The 21,648-nt window shown below is 39.3% G+C and overlaps 1 protein-coding gene across 6 annotated transcripts; it reads left to right on the forward strand.

Moving 5' to 3' along the window:
• The first annotated feature begins 1,403 nt into the window (after positions 1-1,403).
• rabl6b (RAB, member RAS oncogene family-like 6b) lies at positions 1,404-21,549 on the forward strand. Of its 6 annotated transcripts, XM_015046807.1 has the most exons (18): positions 1,404-1,559; positions 3,806-4,170; positions 4,274-4,408; positions 4,530-4,544; positions 6,199-6,246; positions 6,398-6,427; positions 6,771-6,823; positions 6,907-6,995; positions 8,284-8,424; positions 9,027-9,132; positions 9,250-9,353; positions 9,714-10,099; positions 12,631-12,784; positions 14,232-14,435; positions 15,634-15,895; positions 16,356-16,542; positions 17,614-17,669; positions 18,603-21,549. In XM_015046807.1, exons 2-18 carry the CDS (start codon positions 4,041-4,043, stop codon positions 18,789-18,791), a joined length of 2,289 nt encoding a protein of 762 aa, XP_014902293.1. In that variant the 5' UTR covers positions 1,404-1,559; positions 3,806-4,040; the 3' UTR covers positions 18,792-21,549. The 6 variants fall into 6 exon arrangements, with proteins under 6 accessions (XP_014902293.1, XP_014902287.1, XP_014902289.1 ...); XM_015046801.1 differs by lacking the exon at positions 18,603-21,549 and having other exon boundaries at positions 12,634-12,784; positions 17,614-18,293; XM_015046803.1 differs by lacking the exons at positions 6,398-6,427; positions 18,603-21,549 and having other exon boundaries at positions 17,614-18,293.
• The last annotated feature ends 99 nt before the right edge of the window (positions 21,550-21,648 follow it).

Below are 21,648 nucleotides of genomic sequence, written 5' to 3' on the forward strand. Positions count from 1 at the left end.
ACTTCCCCCTTTTCAGCTAAGCACGCCAGCTCATTTTGAACTTCTGGTTTATTTTTGCACTTCTGGGTCTTCAGGCAGAACAGAAGCTCTAAGCTGTATTTACCTTGTTCTGTGAGGTTTCTGTGTTCTTGTTGAAAAATGTTTTCAGTAACAACATTTCAGCTAGAGCTTGATTGTTAAAGAGAGATCTCTTTTTACACAAGCTTGTTGTTTTAAGGTTTTAATGTTTTAATAACATTAACTGATCACTGAGCCTGTGATACTGATGTTTTAGAGCAGGGGTCACCAACTCCAGTCCTCAAGGGCTACCATCCTGCAACTTTTAGATTCACCTCTGCTCCAAAATGTCTGAATTCCCTCACCATTATTCATTCCTCTCTGCAATAGGCTGGAAACAAGCAGTTTATTTGATCCAGGTGTGTTTGAGCAGAGATACATCTAAAAGTTACAGGATGGTAGCCCTCGAGGACTGGAGTTGGTGACCCCTGCAAAACATCAGTATCACAGTAGAGCCTGTGATATACAGGCTCTACTGTGATACTGATGTTTTAGAGCCATCAGTGAAACTTCAACCAATGAAAGCCCTAAATATTTTTTTCTATTTTAACTATTCATAACTGTTCTTGTTTTTGTTGCAAGCAAAACTAACAAGGGAAATATAGTAATGCACCCAAAACCTAATTTCCCACCAAAACCTCTTAACGTTGACTCCTAACCTCCATTTAGAAAAGGGGTGTCAAACTCCAGTCCTCAAGGGCCGCTGTCCTGCAGTTTTTAGATGTGCCACAGGTACAAAACACTGGAATGAAATGGCTTAATTAGCTCCTTCTTGTCTAGATAAGTTCTCCAGAGCCTTGCTAATGACCTAATGATTCTATTCAGGTGTGGTGCAGTAGAGTCACATCTAAAAGTTGCAGGGCAGTGGCCCTCCAGGACTGGAGTTTGACACCAGTGATTTTGACAATCATCTACTATCAAATCTAAACAAATGTGCTGAAGGAGCATTAGTGTCTCTGTATTCACTTGGAAAACACAGTGGACTGGAGACACGATAGCAGTCTACTCAAAGGGACAGACCCAGACTGTCTTCAGTCAGAGGTTTCTTCAGATTTAGTGCAAAACAGACCACTACAGAAGATTCTCCCCATTGTTTTATATGTAATGACTCATAAGAAGTTTAGATAAAGACACTTTAATTTAGGATTAAAATTGTACCAGTAAATAAAACAAAAATAATTGCAGTACATCAATTAAATAACTGAGTTAAATGAAAACAATTCATTATAAAATTGTATTCTTATGAACTTCAGTGGTGCCTAATGTTTTGTAAGCGACAAAAACCTGTTATGTGTAATCTTAAAATCCCTGTAAAAACTTTAAATGCCTGCTTTTATTTTGAAGGTCCTATCGGACATTGCAGAGTTTTGCGATAAGCTTGATGCCAGCTCTACGTGCCCGCTGTCTTTGCGAAGGAATGTGGCTGCTTTCCTTGTGTCGGGATGGATGTCTGACAGATGTTTTGAGAAAAAGATGCAGGTCCCCCTCCTCATTACAAAGCAGTGAGTATTAATGGCGACGCAGCGAAATTGAGGGCTGCTGCTGTGTGCTGTTATGGAGCCGCGAGCTCGAAACGCTAAGCTAATAATACAGCGGCTGGAAGAGCTAGCTAAAACTGAGCTGGGGGATAACGTTACCTCCTTTATCTAGGGTAACAGCAGGTAGGAACCTTGGCTATCTCATCTCTTTTTGAAGCCAGTAATGTACGTAGTATACATACTTGGGTTTTATAACAATAAAGGTATAATTAGCAGAGTACTCACTTAACGGAGCGAAGTGAATAGACAGCTAATGCTAACTGAACGACGGTGAGAATAGGAAACTGAATAATGGCGAGGAAGTGTGTTAATATATCATTCAGTACTGTTAAAATTGATTTGGTGTCTCTTTAAATGAACGGACACGAATACTCTAATTTGGTTACTTGTTATGATCGAGATGGGATGTTTTCTGGACATTGTGTCCTCTCCATTACTTATATGAAATAGATATAAAGAATCACAACTGTAAGCTTGTTGTGTCTTAAATTGTAGTATTTAATCATAGGTTAATGAGCCACCTACTAATACACTGTCACTGGAGCCGCTGTGAAGAGGGTCAGCTGACCTCATCATCTTACCCGGTTCAGCCTCTCATGTGTTCTCCTTTGTGTGACAGAAGTAGGCACTGGCTTCTGGCTAACATACAGCAAAAATATATCGATTTATGGGAGGTTTATTTGCTTTGGTTGATCTTCTAAAATGTTTTGGATGCAAAAAAGATTAATGCAAACAATCTGGATGAATGAATGAATGAAAGGCCATGATGTAATTTTTGTGAAGTTGCAGTTACACATCCAGGCATTTAAGCTCTATCCTCCTGACCAGTGACACGGAAAATGTTTATCTTGATTTCCTTTGGTACTAGATGGGATGTGCAGTTGAAAAGAAAGAATACCGTAAGACTGCATGATGCAAGGGGGGAAAAAAAAGAAAGTGTGGAGTTTTATAGTGTGGATCATTCCCACTAAGTTGCTTTAGCATATTGGTCACTAAATTTATTCCAGGTGTGTGGATCAAGGACTACAGAAGTAGTCCATACATCTGGGCAAATATTTGGATGCAGAGTTTGAGTACAGAACGACTGAAGCTATAAAGTACTACATACAGACAGTCCATCGTGATTGTATAATTACAAACACTGATACTGTAGTGATGATTACTATTCAGTATAGGTGCAGGTCTTGCACATGAACATTCATTTGATGTATGACTGAATGTCTTCACTTGACTCCCAGATGATTTAAATCTGACCTCCAATATTCAAAGCCACTCATTCTTTACCAATACTTTTATTGGTAAATGAAAGTTAAGCCAAAATGGAAAACATACAGAAAACCTTAGAATGCATATTCCGTTTAAGCTTCATGATTTGTTTTACTTGAGTTACAGGTGAAATAATTATATATTATACATCTCCTATGATTTTTAAAAATATAAATTGGGGTCCCAGTTTGATTTTTACTGTGAATTTTCTCTTATCCACTTAGGGTCAAAATTCTACATGCAGGCTGAAATATATGCATGTACTCACCTAAAACTTTTAATAAGTGGTACTGAAGTGCTAGAATTTCATAAACTTGAGAAGGCCAACATCTGTTAACTTCTTTGATCATGATTGACCACAGCTTGTGGTTTCTCTGATTTGTTTGACTCCCTTGATTAGCCCTGGAACCTGTTCAATGTTTGACAATGAAAATGATAGTTTTACATCAGCTGGAAAAGTATTTTTGCATCATTTCTGAACAACTCCTGATTGCCAGTTAAAACAGCTGTATATGAAGTGATGTTGATGTTTCACCACGATGACAAATATCCAAACTATCCATCTTGGATGAATGGAAATCGTTTAGGATGTTCAGGAGAAACCCAAAGGGTCCAGTCCAGAAAACTACCCCATTTAAATTACCCCGGACATTGCTGAAAGGACGCATGGTCAAATGTCATTCAATCATATATAGACATACAAGAGTGCCTATATATTTGAGGCTTTTATTTTGGCCTCATGTACAATTGAAACACATTTATGCCTAGATCTTTATTTTTCTAAAGCATTGCAGTAATCTGTAGCTCTAAGCAACCTATCAGTTCCTGAAAGATTGAAAACTCTGAAAAAAACCTCTGATAGACAAATAAGGTTTGGTTTGTCTTTAAGTGATAACCAGTGATTACCAACAATTATTTTTGTTCTTTTTTTTTTTTAATCACAGATGATGATGTTCTTGATCCCCACCACTGATGACCAAGAAGGAACATTCAGTCAGATTTAACAGAAGTCAAACTTGATCCATAATAATTAGTTTGACCTCTTTCTAAACATGGAGCCCTAACTTCCCAGCTATAAGGACACCATTTTACACTGCTCCTTCTGTTCTTACAAAAGGAATCTCATTAAGTGGCGTCTCAGTGTTTTCACTCCCCTCTACGCCTCCTGAGACCTCAAAAATGTTTTCGGCTTTGAAGAAGCTGGTGGGATCTGAGCCGGGGCAGCTCCGGGAGAAAACCATTCCAGCAGGACTGCAGTCCATGAACCAAAGTTTGCAAAGGCGCTTCGCCAAAGGGGTCCAATATAACAGTAAGACGAATGTGTCAAATATGTGAGCAAAGTTTGAATCTTTGTCAAATCTGTGCTACAAATACCATGACGTGTTTTTTTTTTTTTTTTCCCTCCACTTAAGTGAAAATAGTCATCCGAGGAGACAGAAATACTGGAAAAAGTACTTTATGGCATCGACTGCAGGGGAAGAAGTTTGTGGAGGAGTATATTCCCACTCAGGAGATCCAGGTCACAAGTATTCACTGGAATTACAAAAGTAAGTCACATCTCCTCTGACTATCATAGATCGTTTTTACTTCCAGAATTCTGCCTTTTGTTACCTTCCTGTTGGGATGAATTTTTGACATCTGCTGTTTGTGCCTGGTGTTTTATTCCAGTGGCTCCATATCAAGGTAAAACATGTCAACAGGCCATCTGAGCTAACAACCATTTAGAGAGTGTTAGTTTTCTTCCTTACCCAGGATAGATTTCCCCTCTCCACTGCTTATTGTTTCAGGTAGAGATCCTTCACAGAAACATGGGACACTACTCACAACAAGTTTGGGTTGTTTGGCTTACTGGTGAAATTTAGAAAAAGTTCACAGTATAATGATATGATGAAGATGGGTCATTTCAGTAGAAGCAGCAGTGATCTCCTCATCTCAATGTATTGAAACAAGAACCATCATCAGCAGCTGCCTTTCCATTGCAAAGGCATGCTAAACTTTGTTGTTTTTTTTGCTATTAAAAAAAAAAACACAATTTCGCAATTGTGGAGTTTCCATTAACAAAGTAACGCAATTAAAATCCCATGTGAATAAGTTTGTTTATATGATAAGTCATTAAAAAACATGCACTTCCATCATTCTTATGCAAATGAAGTTTTTCGCAAAATCCGATCATTTTGTTGAGGCCAAAAAACCACCTCATCCTGGCACAATTTTTATTTTATTTTTATTTTTTTTAATGTGAGGATTTTTTTTAAAGTAAATTTATTTTTGCAATTCCAGTTTGTGCAAATGTATGCTAAATGGGAACACAGCCGCTGGTGGGTACACCATAACAAAACTTGTCAGGGTCTCTATAACATGCCTTGTGAAGTTGAGCATCAGTTCCATCTTGACGACGACGACATCTCCTGTTCTTTACAAGTTGACTTACTGTCTGCTGAGGTGTGGCTTCCCTGCAGTTGGAGGGCAGCCAATGTCACAACATGAACAGCAGGATGATGAGAACTCTATAAATACCAGTTTACCTATTGGTCATTTCATGGATCAAACACCTGTTGTGAATTGTGTTGTTAAGCTCCTCATTAGAGAACAGCAAGTTGTGCAAAAAGTACTGAAGCTTTGAACAGCTGGACATGTGCACTAAAGGTTTAGAGAACCTGGAATTTTTAGGTTCAACCTGGAGTTAATTCCTGACTTTTTGTGAGTAGTGCTTGTTTCTCTGAGTTTTCAATGAAAAAGAAATGTATGTACAACCCTGACCATCCTCTTCATAAGATTGTCATAGAAAAACAGTGTCTTCAGTCAGAGGCTTGTTCAGATTTGTTGTTATACAGACTGCTACAGGACATCTTTCCTATCCACAGCCACCACCATCTACAATAACTCTTTGGTTAAATGATTTACACATACACATTTAATTTCTGTTTTGGATCAATAAAGTACTGTTAAATAGAATTTAAAAGCTGTGACCTGTCCATTTCTCCAATGAGCAGCAGCAGTTAAATTGTTGTTTTCTACCATGACCACTCATGAATTATTTATATTAGGATCAGTGGCAATGACTTAACCCTAGTCACTAACTGATAAAAAAACTAAATAAGACACATCACATTTTAAGCTATCTTGTGCCTTTTATTTTAGCACGGTTAGCATCATTAACTGAACAGCAGTATGTGTATTCCCTAGAGGCTGTTGGTCTGTGCATTTATGTATTGGACATGTTCCTGCTCCAGCATAGTTAGTTCATATTAAAGTCACCTAAACCCCATGTTTCTGTAATCCCTTCCTTTGTTCCTTAAACCAATACTAATGAATCCAATCTTTGTTTTGTGCTCAGCCACTGATGACGTGGTGAAGGTGGAAGTGTGGGACGTGGTGGACAAAGGTAAGTGTTGACATCAGCTCAGACTTTTTTTGACTAAGGGAACTCGGCTATGAGATGTTGATGTTTTATTGAATCATGCTCAGTGTGCTGGTTCGTTTCTGTCCTCAATCTTGATGTTGTCTTTCTTACACCTCTCTTGCACTCATCTCAGGCCAAAAATACCCTCTTCCTGAAGGTGGAGGTGAGCGCCACTGTAATGCATAGAAACCCGTGTATGCTTTGGGTGTGCCCTGGCTCCTCCCATTTTAATCTGAAAGTCCGTAGAGTTGAGGTTTTGCTGTGCTCAGGACTGCTGTTTATTAGTTTTTCTTCTGCCATGTAGAGGCTGAACATTTGCTGTGTGTGAGCCCTGGCTTGATGCTAAGGCTAGTGTGAGCAGGGAGCTTTTCAGAGAAAAGCGGATGAATTGCTGTGCTTGCTTTAGTCACGATGAAACACTTGCAAGCTAACAGATGGCAGAACACTTTAAAGCCTTATGTTGACTTCCCTCTCTTATTGTCTTAACTTGTGTCTTGTTCTTTCAGGAAAAGGCAAACGGCGCGGAGACAACTTGAAACTGGAGAATGAGCCACAAGAGGTGTTTATCACACGGCTGTCATGTGGTCAGGCTCACTAGCAGGATGTGTGATTGCTAAATTGTTCTAAATGTTTGTGTTGCAGTCAGACGAAGTGGCCCTGGATGCAGAGTTCCTGGATGTGTACAAGAACTGCAATGGTGTCATCATGATGTTTGACATAACAAAGCAGTGGTGAGCCACCATAGTCAGAGAACTCTTTCATGCAACTATCTGCAGGAACAGAAATGGTTCTTTTGTATTTGAATCACGTGAAGTTCTGAAATATTAAAGCTGCAGTATGTAAATTTGATAACAAATGTACATATTTGCTAAAACTGTCACCATGTTGTAACAGCTTGGTATGAGACAAATAATCTGTGAAAAAAATCCAGCTCCTTTGCCTTCTTTCAGTGCTAACTGGAAACAACCAATCAGAGCCAGGAGGCGGGTGGTAACATCTGTGGAGTGCTGCTCATGCCCTCTCCTCTGCTATGCTGCAGCTAGCACAGCCTGTCATGAATGCTCAGGTTAGCAGCATGGCCACCGATGGTGGTGGATAAACAGTTTCCCTGTAACGCCAAGTTGTTTATCTGCCATTAACACATTGAGCAGCGAGTACATGAGGTTGATTGACAGCGTTAAGACCCTCCTCCTGGCTCTGATTGTTTTTGGTCGGGAGCGGTGCATCCAAGCTTGAGTAATCTATATATTACAGATTTTGTGTTTGACTGATTATAAAATGATTCCTATGTCAAAAACATTCAGTGTGTTCATGTTTGTATTCGCATTTATGGTATAAAGTTTTTATGACTCTTTTCAGGGCAAAATTCTCCAGGTCAAGTTTGATTGGTCTGAATATTTTAGATTTTTAGCTAAAATAAGATGATTAGCCAGTTGTATTATTCTCACAGTTCTTATCAATAAAGCTTAGATTGCCCATCACCCTCTCACTATTTATTTGAGCTACCAAGTATCAATTAACATATTGACAATAAAGGTTTCAGTTTACTTTATTTCCCAAACGGTCCAGAATAGCAAGAAACTTGTTAAAATAAAGAGGAAGCTATTCACATAGTGTATTACTTAAACTCTTTAATAGTCATCAGAATATTAATTCATATTGTGTCAAAGAAAAAGCAAAGTCATATTTTCAGGTTTTCTCTTTCAGGTTTTCTCTTACTGCTGCTTACTTTGATTTCCATTGCTGATTAGTCAAAATATGTTTTCAGTACCTCACAAGTTTCCTAAAGAACTTAACATACAAATTTAGTAAAAATAATTCAGTTATTTAATTAAATGATATAACTTCAGGAAACAATAAAGCACAAAGGTGCATGTGTCAGGCTGCTGTATCTGGTTAAAACTAAATCGAGTCAATCTGGCATGTTGGCATGTCAGTCCTAAGCTTAGTGTTACTCAGGGTTTGTTGTTTTCTTGCTCTCACCTGCTAAATGTTATTCTGTGATTCTGTACATTTCAGGACTTTCAATTACATCCTGAGAGAACTGCCTAAAGTACCCACCCATGTGCCAGTGTGTGTCCTGGGAAACCACAGGGACATGGGGGAACATCGCGTCATTCTCCCCGATGATATAAGAGACTTTATTGCAGGACTAAACAGGTAGTTTTCCTGTTGCGACATTTCAGGCAGGAACTATGTGGAGAAGTTGTTTTGAGACCTGGAGAACCTCAATCGCTTGATTGAATTTTGGTGAATTATAAAGCAAAATTCATATTTTGCATACTTTTATACTTCCATTTGGGTCTCGGCTGCTTCTCAAAATGGCTGGGTGTCTTAAAAATAACACGCAACCTTTTTATGAGAATAACTTATTTTTTAGGGTTTGGAAAATGAGCCATTTTATAAACCTTCCAATTGTTAAGTCACAATCAGCTAGCACTGCAGTGTTACCTAGCAACTCCGTCTAAGCACAGCCCATCACCTACCTAGAAGTTCCAGCACGTTCAATCAGCTGGTTTTGCTACTGTTTGCGCTGTACAATAGCTGCTGGGAAAGACAAGTGTCCAAATAACTGGCCAGCAGCCGGTTATTTGGATCTAAAGTGACAAGAAGCCTTAAAACGGCTGATTCCGAAAAGCACTCCAGGGTCTCAGAGAGTTGGCCCAGAATCCCTGCTAGTATCTTTCCTCAGCACACAGATGACACAATAAGTCTGAATGAACTCTAAGATCTACTGGATGAATAACTCTTGTTTTTTACAGACCAATGGGATCATCCTACATCCACTATGCCGAGTCTTCTATGAAGAATGGATTTGGGTTGAAGTATCTGCACAGGTTTTTCAACATCCCCTTCCTACAGCTGCAGGTTAGCTTTTAGCATTTTCCCAACAATAGTTGGATTAGTCAACTTTAGAAGAATTCAATCAATAAGATATGATCTATAGTTGTGTTTGATAATTTACATTTAAATAAATGTGTGCAGAGAGAGACCCTCCTGAGACAACTGGAGACCAACCAGCTGGACATGGATGCCACCCTGGAGGAGCTTACTGTCCAACAGGAGACTGAAGACCAGAACTATGAGATGTACGCTGGTTTCTTTCCCTTTTGATTGTGCATTGAGGAGCAGAGCCACTAGGGGGAGCTGTTTCTGCTATGAGGGTTAGGGATAAAAGTGTGATCTTGACACTGAATGTTGCTGTGGTTGATAGCAGCACAACTGTTGTTCCACCTGGAACATCTGATGCTGATGTTTAAATGTTGCTTAGATGGATGCAGATCTTTGTGATGGATCATGCACAGTGAAAATATTTTTTCTTTTGTCTGTTTTGGAAACAAAAAAGAGAGCTTCAGATTTATTAGGTAATGTCAGACGACGCATACAAAAGTTGTCTTGACGAGTCTTCCCCCCACCCCCCCATGAAATGTTTTCTATGAACTTTCCAGCTTCTTGGAGAACTTGGAGTCTCGCAGTAAAGGGTACGCCTCCCCTGGTCCACCCAACGGTCAGAGCCCCTCCTCTGGCTCCCAGTCCCCCATCGTCCCTCCCAGTGGTGCTTCCACTGGCAGCTCCAGCCCCAGCACTCCACAGCCTCCGCTACCCTCCCAGATGCTTCCTCAGTCTCCGTCTGTATCTGCGTCCTCCCCTGCACCCCCTACAGCAGTGGCTAGTGGGGCGACCTCCCCCACGGCTGAGGCGAAACTTCCGCTCCAATCACCTGAACACCAGCAACCATCAGCTGTGCCTGGGGGCTCAGGCCCCCAGAAACGTGGTTTCATCTCCCGCTGGTTTGGTTCATCTCCTGCTGCTGACACCCCTGCTGCTGCACCAGGTGAGCAAAGTTACCCAGGTCTGCTTATTCAGCTTTAATACTCTACTCAGCCACTCCTCACTATAGCAGTGGACATTCCTGGACTGGCCCTGCTTAAACCTCACATGAACAAGTCCAAACTGACGAGGCTCGCTGTTCCACCAGTGAAAACTTGTACAAACAATTACTAGTAATGAACAGACAGCCGGTTCTTATTTTTTTATGTTCATCAGCCGGTTAACTAAAATGGTTTTAGCAGCCCTTCCCTGTATCTCCACCACTCAGCTCCTTCAGACTAGCAGCAGCAGCAATTTGCAAACATCTGGTGGAACTGCTCATCTGCTGAGCTCATTATAGGAACTACTACTCAGTACAACGCTTCTAGTATTTTAGCATACATTTTGTGAGTTGCACACATAGCATGGCACCGGCATGCAGCTCTAGGTCTGCTAGGCCTGGAGCAGCACCATGATGGTGACGAGGAAGAGAGGTGAGCAGTTGTGTGCGCTGCCCTGATTAACTGCATCCATTAACTGTAATACCTAGAAAAAAAAATATTTACATTGGGCTTTATTAATGCTGAAATAAAACATTCAGATATTTATTTATTACTCTCTTCCACATTTCTGCGTGAATGTCAGGCCTGACAAGAAAACCCTCCTATGCATAGTTTAATTCCACAAGAGCTCAGGGTTCACAGACGATTCCATCACAAAGGCAAAAATAATTGAATCTTTAATGTTAAAGGAAAATAACACTAAGAAGTTTTCAGAAACTGAAAACTTCTGAAAATCTATGTTTCTAACTAGATAAGCCCAGGCATAACTGTCGTATGTAGCTAGCTAGACAATGTCAGGACAGCAGATGTCCAGATCAGACACAATGACATTGGCCAACATGCTGAAGGTCGGTGTGATGGAGGAAAAAAAACAGGTTGCTATTCTAATCGTTTTTCTAACATTATGCAGCCTTAATAATAATAATCAGTCATGCAGTTCACCATTGACACATCTATTTTCCTTTCCTGTAGAATAATATAAGTAATTATACACTCATGAGTTGAATCTGTTTCAGTGAAATTAGGACACATTATCCACAGAAAAAAATAACATTGATCTAGACACTGAATTAAGGTACACGTTTATTAATCAAATTAATATATATTTGCATTCAATACTTATTAAAAATAAGAATAGGCAGAATTAATCAAAATAAGGATGCACAACAAAGAATAATCTACTTCTACTAGAGTGAAGGAACATCCAGCAGTCATACCAGGATTACTGACTAATGGTCATCATGACCAAATTTACATGAAACCTTATTTTTAATTTGAGTTCCAGCTTATCTAACAGGAAGTGCTAAAGGAAATGCTTTCACAATCTCTCTTGCACATCTGAGCCTATCTAGTTCTGACATGGTGACAGAAAATTTTGAAGTTTTTCACAATGTTCTAATTTGCTGAGATCTACCTGCATATTAAATTACCTTTAAAGTGTAATATTTTACATTCAAATGAGATGTTTGTCATAGCAAAGGAGAGAAGCATCTCTGATGAGATAAAGGGACATAAGTAGTTTCTATTTTATGACCGGTTATTGTTTATATTATGCTTAAAAATGTCACGTCAGATTCATAGTCATGGAAGAACAGAATATTCACATCACTGCTGATTGAGAATATGAAATGTATTTATTTTCAGATACTTCATGACAAGACCTGACCTAATATGATTATCTGTTTCAAATCAGATCTTTTTAATAATTTTTTTTTTTTTTTTTTTTTTTTTTTTTACAAAACATTTGTAAACACAAGGTTTGTTCTGTCTCACTTTATCATACCTTACTCACATTTTCATATCCTAACATATTCTAACAAATTATTTCTGTATTCTGGACCCGGCTGGATGCAAACAAAACTTTTATTGGATTTCAACGGTTCTTTCTTCTTCCTCGTCATCCCTCGTCATCTTCCGCCTGACCAGCAGATCTCTGCAGTTGTGGCTCTCTGCTGTTAACTTCATTGTTTTGGTCTAATACATAATAATATGTCAACATTTGTGAAAGTTTAAGTGATCCGAATAATTTTGCAAGGCACCACATATGCTTATATTTTTGTTGTTCAGTTTTAGATTCGGTCCCATAAAGGTCACAACCTACATGTTTACTGTATAGATTGTGTGTCACTTTTAGAACCTAATTGCCTTGAATATAATATAAATGCCAGATTAGATTTTATTTGACAACACATCTCTATATAAACCTACCTTATTTCTGTATACATAAATATTTTAAAATCCTGATATGAATGGATTTAGCCATAAATGAAAGGACCCTAGTAATTAGTCATGAGATTTCAGACTTAGCAGTTAGAAAATGCAGAGCATTCCTATGAATCAAAGGCCTTACTGAAGTTGGAATGTCATTTGTTTTTTTTTTTTTTTTTTTTTTTTCCCCAGCTTTGTTGAGGCTTTGTTCTAGATGGGAACTTTTGAACACTGGGACAAACTGAAGTGCAGCTCATGTTCTTGATTGTCCCAATGTCTTCCTCAGAAGACCCTCCTGCCCCCGTGTGTCCCGCTAAGGTGCAGAGTGTGGATGATTTTATGCCAGATGAAAGGCTGGACAAGAGTTTCCTGGAAGACGGCGTCCCCTCCAAGAGCAAAGTGCCCCAAACCGCCCCGGCTGCAGCTATGGATAGCGACAGGTGAGAAGCTCACTGGCTTTAAATCGGCTTACCTCGGTTGTCTCAGATTAAACGCTATTGCCTCACACAAACTTGTATAAAAGAAAATTCCCTTTTTTAAAAACCAAAAAATACCATTTACCTAATGAACTCCAAAGCAGTGGCTTATAGTCCAGAATTTACAGTAATCAGATTTTACTTAAATGTCATGCATGACCTGTGAAGGGCTGTATCTATACTGTAAACCGCTCATTTAGTTGTTTATTTATGAGATTACCTTTTATTAAAATCCATAATGCTATGTGCTCAGACTGGTAAAACCAGGTAAATGACACCGTTGTTTTGAACAAGGTTCTGATCATGTTTTGATTGGCTGCTGCTCACCATGAGCCCGCCCCTAGCTCCTTGTGTCAGCGGGTCTTTCCTGTGGCCCAACATTGAAGTGTCTTTGGTCAGCAGCTACAACTTGGACCATGACAACACAAAGACCTGGTGCTAAGTTACTGGTAGCTACATGAAACTGGTTTAGAGGAAAAACACTCGACAGATTTGTCATTTTATTATGAAAAGCTTTGACTTGCTGGTTCCAGGTTCACTTGAATCAACTTTTAAAAGCAACATTCAAAATATTTTGTGTAGTTTTCCCATTTGTGGCCCATTTCTACTTGGAGCAGGAGGGATGTCACACCGTGTGTGGCAGAGCAACTGATGTTAAGCAGGGTTTTTAACATTCTAAAATAAAACCCCAAAGTTTTTGTCTTTGACATTTGAATCTGTTTTTTGCATCATAGTAGTGATTAGCATGGCTGATATCTTGGTGCATCTCTGCTGTGTGTGCTGTGGCTCTGCTGATATTTCTTTATATTCTAAGGAAGTCCCTTTATTTCCTCTTGTTGTTGGAAGTAAGCAGATCTGATGTATCACTGTGGTAACTATGGCAATGTTTTTTTCTATTTCAGTGCCTCTGCAGGGTTCAATTTTGGGGAAAAGTCTTCCTTAGAAAATTAAAGTTCATTAGACTTTGAGGGAATTAACTTGCATTATTATATTACTTGAAAATTGTCTCAAAACAACAATATTATTGATTATCACAATAATTACTGAGACAATTTATCTTTCAGTTCAGGCCTATGTACATCAGTTGTAAAAACACACTTTACCCCTGAGTTAAAACCTACTTAACTCGCTTAACTTATTACTATTAGTTTTGATTTACCAAAGTCTGAGTTAAGGCCGTATGTTAAAGCAAAGAACAAACCTTCACATTTCAGTGAGATCTAGTAACACTATAGCTTCTCTCTAACTTTCATATGATGAACAAACACTTGTCTGGATCAACATCTCTGCTCCGTCCCCATAATGACTGTTTGTTCGGATTACAGCTTATAATGGTGGCGTTAAGTGACATCATCGCGCTCACTACTTAAACATAATGTGAAAGAAGGTTTGTCCTGTCATTCTAACACAGTGATGGAGAAAACCGAGGAAATCCGATGGTCTCCGGCTTCCAGGATGAGCTGGATCCTGACGACAGCGAGCCCAGCCTGCCCCAGGTGAAGGCCCGGCCCCACAGTAAGGACATCTCTCTGACCAGCGATGAGGAGGAGGCTGAGCAGGGGGCCCCCACAGTCGCACAGGACCAGGACTGGGACAGTGAACCTGATCTGAAAGCGTATGTTGTTTTTCAGTAACTCAGCAGAAACTTGAATTTAACCACACAACTTATTCAAATACAGAAATCTTCCTTAACAGACCTAGACCAATTCCACCACAGATAACAATAACTAATACCATTTAATAAAGATTAGAGACAGATCTTCACTAAATAATATATGGTTGAGTTGTAGCCAGAATGTGGAAATGTTCAACACAGTAAATGATTACAAGACTTATTTTTAAGCTGCTACTTTGATGAAGAGCTCTTTATTCAACATGGATTTATGGTCTTATTATGGGCATAATTATGTTCTTGTATAAACAGTATATTCCATAAAACACTGAAAAGACATCTCTAGCAGTTTCTTTGACATCCACTTTCATTTCAAGATGGGAACTGCAGCACTTGCAATGTTGCAGAGGGGTTTGTTATCAAGGAACATGTTACACACAAAAAAGAAAAACATTGAAACGTTTGAGTGGCCAGTACAAAAAATTACATTTGCACCTCTGGTCGTGACAGTTTGCTATGCAGCAGATAATCTGTAAAAAGGTGGATCTCCTCCACCTCCTCTTTGAGCTACTGTCTGAGAAATCCACCAATCTGATAAACAACCAATCAGAGCCAGAAGGAGGGTCTTAGTGCTGTCAGTCAACCTCATGTATTCCCTGCTAAATGTGCTCTTGGTCAAGAAACAGCTTACTGTTACAGAAAAAACATTGATGTACCATCATCGGTGGTCATGCTAACTAGCCTTAGCATTAATGACAGCCAGTGCTGGCTGCAACATAGCAGATCATCTAGTGATGACTGGCTGAAGGCAGAGGAGCTCAATTTTTATTATTTTTTTCCCTCAACTGGCTGTCTCATACTATATCTAAAAAAAAAAATAATTTTTCATCAACGTTGCATACTCTTAAATCAGCTTTAAGAGTTGATTTGAAAATACACAACAGGATCTGTACATCTTTTGGCAACGACTTCTTAACTGCATGTAACATTGACAATTCCTGATAACGCAGATAAAACATGGGAATAACAGGAATAATAACCACTTCTGCAGAATAAAACAAAACATTCTTGCAGATATGACTAGGACATCTAGCTTAGACGTTAACCTGCTCAGAACAGATAAGAAGTAAATATAGTTAAACGTTTAAGTTTTCATTTCAACTAACAGAATTTCACTCATCCACTTGTATTTTTCTTTCAGGCCAGTTATTCAGCTCACAAAACCAAAGGTGTCTTCTCAAGTCCCTGAACTCAAAGTCCAGACCACAGCACCAATCTCCCTGACCCTCACTCCAGCAGCGGAGCCACCGGCTCAACAGCAGGCCCGGAAAAAGGGCAGCACACCCAGAGCAGAGGACTCGGATACAGACCCTGAGGCTCCCGTGGCCCAGCAGATGCTCTCTTTTGTCATGGATGACCCGGACTTTGAGTCAGAAGCATCAGACACTCCAAAAATCGCAAAGGTCACCAAAAGCAAATTCACAAAAACAGAGTTTAATTAATCTAAACCGAAGGTCTGCAGCCCTCAGTCCAGCTAAATGAAACTTGCTTAGAGACACAAATTTTACATGAAGAAAACTTGCGTCTGAGAAAAACCCACGAAAGAATTACAATTTTAACCTCTATTCTTAAAATTAATTTTCTTCTAAGATGTCTATATTTGTGTAAAAATATATATTAAAAAAACATTTTCAACATAGCGGCAAGAAATATTTATCTGCAATAAATTGTACCTATAATTTAAGTGTCATTCTGTTATAGAAATGAAATTTATTTCTTGAGAGGTAGAAAAACTATTGTTTCTTAAAATAATTTTTGATTTATCATACCTATACATTCCTAATGTTTAAAAACCCCTAAAAACTGAATTGACTCTGAATTTCCCTGTAACATTAATTGTTCGACTCTTTTGTTTTTGCACAGGACACCTTTCCGGTCCGAGACGAGCTTCTTTCCGACCTCTCTGATGAGGACACGCAGTTATCCAAGGTTCTGGTTCCGCTGAAGCCCACTGTGATTTCCTTCAAACCCAAGGATGATGCTGACCTGTTTGGCCTGGGGATCCAAGAAGAACCTCGAGCAGCAAAGGACAGCAGTGAGGACCAGGAAGGCAAGTCAGGACACAGCTGTGTAGTTTGTTTCGCTGTCATTTCACTGATCTTTTTTCCATCACTTACCATCTCTTGGTGTCATAATGCTGAGACCTGAGCTGACAAAATGCTGTTGTTACTTTCTTAATATTTTTTTACTCTAACATTTCTTCATCACTAATACCAGCACCAGTTGTTTAGGACTAAACAACTGGTTATAACGGCACTTAATGACAGTGCCATTATAACCAGTAAGATCAGGTTTACATGGTCTTCATTAGCATTGTGGTCGAATAGCACGAGTCGCTCACCAGTGACATTTATGACATAGCCCCTCCTACTTGGAGTGGCTATGTATGCAGCGTTTGGGGGGAATTGTAGTTGGTGATTTTACAGAAGTGTTATGGATTCAATACGTTCAAACAATACACAACTTTTTATGAACTGTGTAATTAGGCCTGTCACCACAAGAGCATTTTTGCAGGATAAAGTCTCAAAAATGATTGTGATGGGGGTGCTATGGTGGCGCAGGGGCAAAGCACAACCCATGTATTGAGGCCTTGGTCCTCGTGGCGGTGGTCGCAGGTTCGATTCCCGGCCTGGTGACATTTGCCGCATGTCTTCCCCCTCTCTCATTATCCTCTTTCCTGTCGAACTACTTTCAAATAAAGGCCACTAGAGCCAACAAAACCTTAAAAAAAAGATTGTGACGATGAACAATAATTTCATTTTGAGAACATTTTCAACTGTTATAATTCTAATGAAATATTAATGCAAATGCATAAAAAATATGAGTACATGGAAACGGATCAGCACTGGTTATAGAAACCAGTGATTCTCACAGATCTGTTCACCACCATGTTGACGGAGTGTCGGCGACAGGAAGTGCTAGACAGCAGTTGAAATATGGATGAGCAGTGTAGGTGTTTCAGGCAGTCGCCCCAAATAACTCTGGAGACGCATTTAGTACCTGGACTAAAATGTTTGTACCAGAAGCAAACGGCAGTTTTTATTAAACATGTTTTTGACCTCAGATGTGTTTCATCTATCATCCAACAACCTCTTCTGATTTGTGCGTTGTCCTCTTCTAGAAAAAGAAAGCAAGCAATCCAAAGAGAAGAAGAAAAAGAAGAAGAAAAGCAAGGAGGTACGGGTGTTATATTAGAGTACAGATTATCTGATGTATATCTGAGTTCATCCTCACACTTCCAGCTGTACTTTTGATTGTCAACACTAGTGGCTGTCAATATTGTGTGACTAAAATTATTGTTGTTATGGAATCACAGTAAACAATAAATATTTCCTCCAGGTTTCACACCAACCCATCCAGACAGACTTTGTTTCAACTAAATTTAATTCAGTGAAAAATACTTGAGTGGTGATGCTGCAGCAGATCTGATTACAACAGGTTTCTGTCATATGGAGGAGGACGCTCCAGCTCTGTGGTCATTTCTTGTAATATAACTAATTTCTGAAGTTTCCACCTGTCTTCTGCTGTTTTTGATATAATAAGACAGGCTGGAATATGTTAAAGTTATCAGAGGAATCCAGCGTGCTGCTTGCTTTGGCTGGTCGACAGAGCTCAGGTTCCCCTTCCTCCGCCTCCCTTTCTACACATCTGGGATCTATGGCTGTAGTTTAGCCATAATTTGAGCTTTTCAGATGCCATTAAGATGCTCCCCGTTATTAAAAGAAGTTCACGCTGCTATGGTTACATAACAGCTTCACAGCATCCAAACCCAGAAAAAAATCTTTAAAAACAAAACAAAACGTGTCTAACGAGAAAATATAGGAAGAAAGGTCAAAGAATCTGCCTAATTTTTAGATGACTAAAGAGATCATGCATCATATTTTACATATTCATGATGTGTCCTCCACATTTTTCAGCCTAAGTTTTAATGTTCTGTTTTTAGTATCAGACATGATGCTGATCTTTATTTATAAATCGACCTCGATGAAGCTAGTTTCTGAAGCTACCAGCTTTTGGATGTTGGTTGGGATAAAGATTAGAAATACTTGTCATCTTTATATTGTTAAAGACTTATTTTTATTTTTTGTAAATGTCATGCCTTATACACAGGAGGAGGAGAAGAGCAAGAAGAAGCACAAACACAAGAAAAAGGAAAAAGATGAAGTGGCAGCAGTTGATGACAAAGAGAAAAAGAAGAAATCTCGCTCCAAGAAAACGGAGGTGGATGAGTTGGAGGACTTTCTGGGTGGAGGCACCGGCTCCGTCAAAAGAGACGATGGGGATTATGAAGAGCTATAAAAGCTGCTTCTTGTTTGAATCCCAGGAGAACAGCAAAGTCTATGGTCTGTTATCGAAAAAGAATCAAAACTAAAAGGTTACATTGTGTATGCATAAAACAGCGTTACAAGCCATACCCTCCACTGAAACCCACTAACCACAGCAGGATCTGGAAACCTGGGATTCTAACTCCCAGCTCTCATTTCCACTCCAACCAATAAGAACCCCCAGGAGGAGTCGGGTGTACTGTAATGAATCTTACTATGACTGGTATGAAGACAGGCGAGCTCTTTGTACTTCTTTGATTCAAGCTTTTGTTTGCTTTGAATACTCTGTGATGCACTCCCAATGAGCTGCTGTAAATAGGATCATGATTTCCTCTGGATGTTTGTGCGGCTGGTGTAGTGCTTGTGAGCATGCTCAAAGTGATGACTGACTCCTTAAAGACTCCGTGTCCTTTTCTTTCTTTTTCTTCTGACTTAGTTTCAGTGGGAAATATCAGATTAAACATTGGTTTAATGATTATCTTCATGGGGAGAGTTTTACACTTTATTGTCTCCACTAAGCTGTTCTTTCATCAATGCTCTGGAGAAATGTATTTATCAAATCTTGTTTAAATTTCACATATGAAGCCACATCAGTTATCTGTAGGCTTTTGTTTTGTGCCGATTGTGGTCAGTGATAATTAGTCAACCTTTCACCCACCAGAGGACTAAGATCTGTAAACTAGTCACTAGGGGTGCACCGATAAATCGACCAGCCGATAAATTGGTCCCAATCTCCTTCATTTTGGGAGATCAGTGATCGGTCAATGCTAACATGTGAAGCTGATCATTTCCACTGATCTTGCATACTTCGAGACCTAATCAGCCACTGTCCTCTTCTGTTCTTTGAGAAAGGTTTGGCTGACAGACCCGCCCACCAGGTGACATCTGCACATTCAGTTAATAGTGACCCCACTGTTGCCAACTGAAGGATTTTCTTGCTACATTTAGCAACATTTCAAGGAAAGAAATCGACATCAACCTACATCAGAATCGGCAGGTCACGCTTTTTAAAGATTAGTAATTGTCCAGTATACTGCAATCAGTGCACTCCTACTAATCACACTATCATGGTCAGAAAACAAATAATCCGCTAATAAGTGAAGATAAAAGCCCATTGATATTGAGTTGAGTCTAAACCCAGGATGAGGTTCCATGTGTTTTATTCCTCTGCTGTTTTCTGCGTTTGCCTTAAGCAGGGTCACCGCTGAGGGAAAGACGAGCAGCCGTCCCCATCAAGTGTTCTTACTGTAAACCATGTAGTTCAGTCTGCTTTAAATGTCCCAGGATGTCCTGCATCCTGGATGCCTGTCATCAGATCGGAGTGAATCTTTACATTTGTTTTTGGTTGTAGAAGGATTGATATGAATATTCCTCTGTAACTGCATCATGTCTGGGTTTTCTTTTTGTTGTTGTTCTGTTGTGTCTTTTATTTATGTTTTGTTGCAAACATGTCTTGGTTTCTCCTGGTGTAGTTTTGTGTGTGCAGACTGTCCAGTCAGACCCATCATGCAGCTCTCTGTATGGCTCAGAACTTGTCTACTTCTATGACCTTTCACCTGTAACACAGTCGGCTGTTTACTTAAATTGCTTTTTAAAGCTGCAGTATGTAACTTTTAGAAAAAGTTACATACGAATTTTTTGAAACCGTCACAATGTTGTGACAGTATAGTATTAGACAATCTGTGAAAAGGTGGATCTCCTCTGTCTTCTCCCAGCGCTAACCAGAAACAACCAATCAGAATCAGGAGGAAGGTCTTAGCGCTGTCAATCACTCTGTACTGTATAGTATATCCTGTTGTGAATACTCAGGCTAGTTTGTATAGCCACCAATGACGGCAGATAAACAGTTTTTCTGTAATCGTGAGTTCTTTTGCCACCATTAGCACATGTGGTTGATTGACAGTGCTAAGCCCCTCCTCCTGACTGATTGGTTGTTTTAGGTCAGGAGTGGTGCATTTTTTCAGATGGTAACAGTAGCTTAGAGATCCATCCTTCACAGATTCTCTCATAGCAAACCATCACAAAATGACAACAGTTTTAAATATATATATATATAAAAACATATTTTCTAAAAGTTACATACTGCAGCTTTAAGGAGAGAAACCAGAGCTGCTTTAGTCCCCATGTGGTGTCATTCTGTCTGAAAGCCTCAGCTCACCTGCTTCTAATAGATGGAGAAAACGCATCGCATCCAGAACCGATGTGTGTTTTTACATCTGATGGATATCAGCTCTTCATCTCTCATACACACACACACAACGGTTCCAATTTGCTGGTTTACAAAAATCTGTTTTATTCCAAAGGTGACACTATGCAGCATTATCCTGAATACTGTGTGCTTTTTTTCCATCTCTTGAGGATAAATGCTGATAAAAGTTTCAAGCAAAGCATGAGACTTAAATGTACAGCAAGAAAAGAATGTATAAAGTAGATATATAGATATATATATATATATACGTGAGGAGCTTCATTCCAAAATCATGTACACTCTTGTGGAAACAGTCCTGCTGAAATCCAGAGACTTTTTCTATGTTATGTTCTGTTTACTAAAGTAATAACATTCCTCAGAATGATATGCACTTTAGAAAGCTGGTTCCAGGAGGCTGTTTATCCAAAATGTTTTGGGATGAAATTCTTCATTTATTTTTCACTCCATGACATGTTCCATCTTTACACTATGTGTGAGTTTGCCTATGTTTGGTTTGTCCAATAAATGCAAACTTATTTCTTCATAAAGAAATTGTGGATTTTTTTCTCTTTTTTTTTTTTTTTTTTTTTTTTTTTTTGGGGGGGAAAAAAGGGGAGAAAGGGGCCGTTTAAATCCCTGTAAA

This window comes from Poecilia latipinna, unplaced genomic scaffold (genome assembly GCF_001443285.1).
Source record: "Poecilia latipinna isolate Pla-1442-1.1 unplaced genomic scaffold, P_latipinna-1.0 Scaffold793, whole genome shotgun sequence".
Lineage (NCBI taxonomy): Eukaryota > Metazoa > Chordata > Actinopteri > Cyprinodontiformes > Poeciliidae > Poecilia > Poecilia latipinna.